Source organism: Myotis davidii, unplaced genomic scaffold (assembly GCF_000327345.1).
Source record: "Myotis davidii unplaced genomic scaffold, ASM32734v1 scaffold743, whole genome shotgun sequence".
In the NCBI taxonomy this organism is placed as follows: Eukaryota; Metazoa; Chordata; class Mammalia; order Chiroptera; family Vespertilionidae; genus Myotis; species Myotis davidii.
The window spans coordinates 1,589,207-1,595,827 of NW_006296221.1; the positions used below are offsets into that span (position 1 = coordinate 1,589,207).

At 45.0% G+C, this 6,621-nt stretch overlaps 1 protein-coding gene across 3 annotated transcripts in view; it reads right to left on the minus strand.

Moving 5' to 3' along the window:
- ANAPC4 (anaphase promoting complex subunit 4) overlaps positions 1-5,977 on the minus strand; it is a 31,864-nt gene extending 25,887 nt beyond the window's left edge. The window contains exons 1-3 of one of the 3 annotated variants that reach the window (XM_015568694.1): positions 5,811-5,976; positions 2,885-2,990; positions 372-504 (exon numbers count right to left, since the gene is read on the minus strand). In XM_015568694.1, the coding sequence (XP_015424180.1) occupies positions 372-504; positions 2,885-2,990; positions 5,811-5,939 (368 nt within the window). In that variant the 5' untranslated portion in view covers positions 5,940-5,976. Of the gene's footprint in view, positions 1-371; positions 505-2,884; positions 2,991-5,810 lie in introns of all 3 variants that reach the window. The other 2 variants (XM_006771038.2, XM_015568695.1) reach the window with 2 other exon arrangements.
- Positions 5,978-6,621: the final 644 nt, after the last annotated feature.

The following is a 6,621-nucleotide window of genomic DNA, read 5'->3' on the forward strand; positions in this document are numbered from 1 at the left end:
AAAAAATATATATATTTTATTGACCTTTACGGAGAGGAAGGGAGAGGGATAGAGAGTTAGAAACATCGATCAGCTGCCTCCTGCACACTCCCCACCGGGAATGTGCCCACAGCCAAGGTACATGCCCTTGACCGGAATCGAACCTGGGACCTTTCAGTCTGCAGGTCGACGCTCTATCCACTGAGCCAAACCGGTCAGGGCGAATGTTTATCTTGATAAACTTAAAAATACAAAAGTTAAATGCAATGTACACACATACTTAACATACAGATATTCCCCTAAGTACCCATTTTAAAAAATGAAAATTTCACGAATTCCATCCTATTGTGACTACTGGGGTTTTTCTTTTCTTTCTTTTTGAATTAATTTACCTGCTTTCTGCTGTCACCTCCATCCAATGCATACAAGAAACTGGGGCCTCCACAGAAAAGGAGTGCAAGCTTTCAGGTTTTTCCACATCACACAAAACAATTTTCTTGGTGTCAGCAAGAGCAAAGGCCAAAACTAAAAGAAAAAGATATCATCAGAAAAAATTAGTGTAACATTCAAGAAAAGTAAATGGGTATTTCACATCCTGCCCAGTTTTATTATCCTATATAATAAAACCCTAATATGCAAATCGACTGAATGGTGGAACGACCAGTCGCTATGATGCACACTGACCACCAGGGGGCAGACGCTCAATGCAGGAACTGCCCCCTGGTGGTCAGTGCACTCCCACAGGGGCAGCACTGCTCAGCCAGAAACCCAGCTTACAGGCTGGCAATGCAGCAGTAGTGGCAGAAGCCTCCCCTGCCTGCCGCAGCACTAAGGACCCCTTGGGGGATGTCCACCTGCCGGCTTAGGCCCACTCCCCCGAGGGATCCCAGACTGCGAGAAGGCAGAGGGCTAAGGGACCCCACCCCAGTGCATGATGTCGTGCACTGGGCCTCTAGTCTATAATAAAAGCGTTAATATGCTAATTAGACCAATGTCCTTCCAGACAAAGCCAGGGCTGCAAGGGAAGCCCAGGTCCCGGGTACCAGAGGGAAGTCAGGGACAGGAAGGCCTACTTTTGCACAAATTTCATGCAATGGGCCTCTAGTTTTAAATACATTGTGATCACAGAAATCATTAAACTTAAAAAATCCTTTCTTTAAATAATATTTTAAAACCTAAATTACAGCTTTGCATATAGTTAAGCTGTTATCTAAGTTTACTTTCAAATGCTCAAACTTTCATGAATAATCTACTTCTTCCTCGTGAACTGTACTTAGCATCTTGCACATCAAAGCCTCTAAACTGGAACCCAGCAGCCAAGCAGAAAATACAAACCAGGTCTCAACAGACTAACAATCAATAATATTGTATCACCAAGACATAGTGGTCCCGTAAACATGCCTAAAAGGCAAGAAGCAATTCCTTTCATCTGCTTAGTTCTTGGAAAGCATTTTGTTCCCCATTTTTGTTTCTAACCCCTAATGGAAAACAAGGCCATCACTGCGACTGAATTATCAAGTACACTTTCTCTACCTAAGTCATTGGCATCTTCCTAACTTATCAAATTTAAGAATCTGTGAATAGTGGGCTATGGATTTCACTGTATACCAACACATACAACTAGGCTAGATGTGAGGCAATCCCAGTATCCTCCTCTTTAAAATGATTTAAAGCAACCTTGAAATAACCAATACCTAAAAACACAGACTTTTTTAATGATAAAAATATCATCTACTTAAATACTTTTTAACACACTGGCTTTCATAATTTATTTTTCAGATCTTGGTATTTTTGGATGAATACTGCAAGATATCAAGATGTTACAAAAGTCCTCTAATTTTATATGTATTTTTAAAATATATATATTTTTATTGATTTCAGAGAGGAAGGGAGAGGGAGAGAGAGAAACATCAATGATGAGAGAGAATCACTGATTGGCTGCCTCCTGCATGGCCCCCACTAGGGATTGAGTCCACAACCTGGGCATATGCCCTGACCGGGAATCAAACCGTGTCCTCCTGGTTCATAGGTCAATGCTCATTCAATCACTAAGCCACACTGGAGGGCTACTTTAAAAAAAAAAAAAGATAAAACAACAGCTGAGCTAAATGAGTACAGATAAAAATAGTTATCTGTAAGTAATGGGCTTTCAGGGCATTTTTACATATTTATATTTAGCTAGAAAAAAATTAATGAAGGGTACTAAAGAGTTTACAAAAACAGTTCCATTTTTTTCTTAAAGCACCAATGATTACTGATGAACTTTAGGCTATAATTTACAGCATTTTACTGTACTGATTGTATGTGTACAACAGTTTAAATAACAACTATCATTGTAAACACAACACATGGGAGAGAAGGGTTCAGTCCGCAGAGCCACTGCCAGCTACAATATAACAAACTACAAAATAAAGGACACCTGGAGGAAAAAAATCATACAGAAATAGAATCAATGAGGTCAGAGGTGACAGTCCTTCAGGTGAGGCAAGCATACATGCAGAGAGAATATTTATGAGCCATCCATTTAAGGCTAAGAAACATTTTGGGGGAAAAAGAGCCATGATGGCACTGAACTGACCAGGGAGCGATAGATGAAGTTTGGGCCAAATTGTGCAGGACAAGACAACGAAGAGAATAAAACCAAAGTATTTTGTATATTCTACCAAATTTCATTTTAGAGTTACCTTCACCAAGAAGTCAGACATAATTTTGGACAGAACATAAGATGGTAGAATTAATTTAAGTTCTAATAAAACAGTTTAAAACATTCTTAAAAACTAATTTCCCAAACTGGTATTCAAAATTCTAGTATATAATGAGAACAGTAAATTCTTTTGGTGTTAAGCTTTCTTTAAAGAATACTCTGCGAATAATAAAAACGTATTTTTTATAACACGATCATTACGTTTGCCATCTGGTCTCCAAGCCAGGCAGGTCACTTCCTTTCCTGTATTTTCATTTGGTGGAAAACTCCAAACTCGATGAAAACTTGCAAGTCGATGAAGTAAAACCTAGGACAAAACAGACATAATGACAGAACATAAGAATCCATTTCCAAAAATAAAATAAACCTAGACCCCCACTATTTTAAAATTATCTTGAGTATATTTAGCTACCAGAAGAACGAAGACAACAGTATTTGAACGAACTTAAGGCATTTTCAAAATAGGTGGAACAGGTCTAATTCAACTCTATACTCTTTCCATTTTCCTATCTTTATGTCAACAGAAAACCTGTCTTTTGGAAAAGAATAAGGTTGTCCAAGAAGATAATGACCAAAAAAAAAAAAAAAGAATCACAAATAGCTCTAGAAAGGTAGGAGTGATATAAACAACGGCAAACTTGGAATCAGACAACTTGGGATCTAACTTCAGCCATGTCACTCAACTGGCCATGGATCTTGGGCAAGTCACGTAGCCATTCTAAATTTCCTTTTCCATACGAGTAGGTTCCCATCTTGGGGGGTCAAGATGATACCCCAGTGTTCCTTGTACTTCAAAAATAAGATGGTCCCTCCTCCATCCTCTACATAAACCAAACAACCATTGAGAATAAGGAAGAAAAGGTAGCACTGTGTGTGTTCCTGGACCCTGCCACACCTTCTTGGTATCCCACATTCACAGCTTTACCACTCCCTGCCTCATCTCATGGAGTCCCTCCCTCCCAGTTACATCGACCCCTACTGGAAAGCCAAGCCCCCCAAGGAATCGCTCATCCCCCAGACTCAATGCTCTTTCCTCAGCATCTCTGCCATTCCTTACCTCCGAAACCTTCCTCTGCTCCCTCTGGAATTCGTTCTCTTCTCTCAAATGTGCTTCTCACCTGAGGACACTGCTTCTCTGCAGGATTCTCAGGAGGCGGCCATTTGACTTCCTGCATCCCCTGTACTACTGCTGGACTAGGAGACGAAGTAGGTTTCATCCTTGATGCTCAATACCATTTCTGGATGATTTTTCTTCTCTTCGCCAAAGTACTCTAACTTTTAATTGTATGCAGTCAGAGCAGATCACCCTCTTTTCCTCTTTAACTGCAGTCATCTAGAGCAGTGGTGGCCAACCTTTCAGACCTCACGGACCACCGGTTGGCGACCGCTGATCTAGAGACCCCAAGGCATTACCCTCATTCCTGGAAGGTGTGGACGCCTGCCTGGCTCACTCGTACTTTCCAACACCACTTACTCATCCTCATTGTTAGAAATTTCAAGAGCTTTTCAGTTCTCAACCACCTGTGCTACAATGATCACATCTTCCACCTCACCTCAGGAACGCCCAGGGCCACACCTTTGACCTTGTCATTACCAAAAGCTACAAACGCTCCAACAAGCTCAGTTTCAAACCTTCCCCTTTCCATCACTGCCTCTCTCTTTCCAGCTCATCCCTACTTACACCCAGCTTTGATTCTTCAACCTCACCAAGGCATGCAATCCATGGATCCTACCACCTATTCGGTGTCCCTCACTCCACACATGCGCTCACTTCCCTACTTAATCAGATTAGAACCCAAGGTTCATCATTACGGTCTTGCATATACTTCCCTTGCACCTCTCTTGCTTTGTCAGACTTGCAAAACGACATCCCTAGTTAAACCCAACCATGTCTGCACCCCAGTAGCCAAAAGAACAGCAGAGACACACAACCATGCTCACGAGTTTCCCTCAAACTGCAATTTCGTGTGGCTCCGACCAGCAATCCCATTAGGTTTCCCTCGTCCACTTGCCTTGTCGACTTTTTCTCACCTCTCTTTTCTCCTCAAACTTCTAACAGTCCATCCTCACTCCTGGACAGCACCCCTTCTTCTCACTGAGACAATAGCAGCAACAAGTGCCCACTAGTACATCTACCCATCTGACTGCAGTGGCGTCCCTAAAACTTCTCTTCCCGCTCCTGCTGTGGCTGTACTACCTGCGCTCCTCTCCGGAGCAATGACATCACCACAGCTCCCTGGCGGAGGAGGAAGGTCCTTGAGACATCAGTACCCTGGAGACAAAGGCAGGGCAGTCAACGCAGCGCTGTAGCCCCCAATGCTAAGACTCCCTGGCTCCTAAGTCCTCCTTACGTCCACTTACCAAGCTTGTTGCACACAAAAGCCTCACCTGGCCAGGACACCTGCCAAAAGGCTCCTTACATCCACTTACCAAGCTTGCTGCACACAACACAAGCCTCACCTGGCCAGGACACCTGCCAAAAGGCCAGAGGACGCATACGCAGGTGAAGGTTCCCTTACAACATGGCTGCCAGATAATGAGCCCTCTCAGCAGAAGGCTGGGTACAACCAGGATGCAGCTCATGAATATCCTGTCAACTAGACATGCTGTCAGCACTCACGCACCTCCCACCAGGAATCCAGTGAGACTTCACTCCCTTGTTTTAAGGGTATTTCTCACGGGCGGCGGCGATCCAGCACATAATACAAAACGTGGGCAAAAACATATAAATGCTTGAACACATCCTCTGGGGCAGGTGCACGCATGCACATCTGCAGCTAAAGTCTGACAATAACGCATCTTCCTTCTGCTACTCAACTGCAAGCGAACTTGGGAAGGGTCTGTGGACCTGCTCCTACGGGTGAGTGGCACATGATGGGCTTCTCAAAAGCCCAGTTCGCAAACAAATGACCCAAAGAGACGGGCAGGCAGGACTGTGTGATTGTGTGAGAACTTATTTTAACCACAAAATCCGTAAAATAAGCATATACATTGTCTTTCCCGTACACGGCCCCTTAGACTTTCACCTGAAGTTTACAGCGGCCGGGAAGGGAGAGGGGTGGGCAGGTGGCGCGCCCAGCCCGCGAAGGGGAAACTGAGGCTGGGGCGCCGGCGGCCGCTCACTCACCTCGCCCGCGGTGTTGGCCAGAGCGATGAGGTCCCGCTTGGGGGACCAGACCAGGAACACGACCTCCTGCGGCAGCTGCTTCTCTCCCACCACCCGAAAGGACGGGAAGCAGGTCGGGAAGCGCAGCATGGGGGCGGCTCTGCAACACAGGTCTTATCGGTTTTCGGGGAAATTCCTTGCTGTCTGTGAATGGTCAGTTACTGGTTTCTGGGTGTGAGGCCTTAGAGACGAAGAAGAGGAGGAGACGGAAAACCACGCAAACTTGAGGTCCTGATCAGCTGGCGCCTCCTGCGACCGTTTCTAAACAGGTGTTCAGTCCGGTTGCTCCGTAGAATCACCTGGTCAGCGGTCGCCAACCTTTCTGACCTCACGGACCACCGGTTGGCGACCGCTGCTCCTGGAGAGAGTTTACACACACACACACACCCTCCCGAGCTCAGCAGCACCCCAGGCCAGTGAAGAGAGAATACGGGAGAGACCCAGTATTTATTAAAACTCTCGATGTTACCAAGCTGTAGCCAGGGTGTAAGGGCCCGCGTCTGAAATCTGACATAGACATCTTGATTCCTATCCCATTTAAGCCGCACAACCTATTACTAGTAGGAACCCCACCATGATAAACGTGGGCTGTGGGGCTCATCCAGGACTTACCCCACAGCCTTTTGAGAATCCACTAAAGACTTTGGGCTACAGGAATGCACACGGGCACGGGCTCAGCACAACCCACCTGATGCTTCCTTATACAGGACACATTTAAATGTTCAAAAGCTCTCCCACTTAAAACTGGGCTAAGAGAAAGTGACAGTGTCTT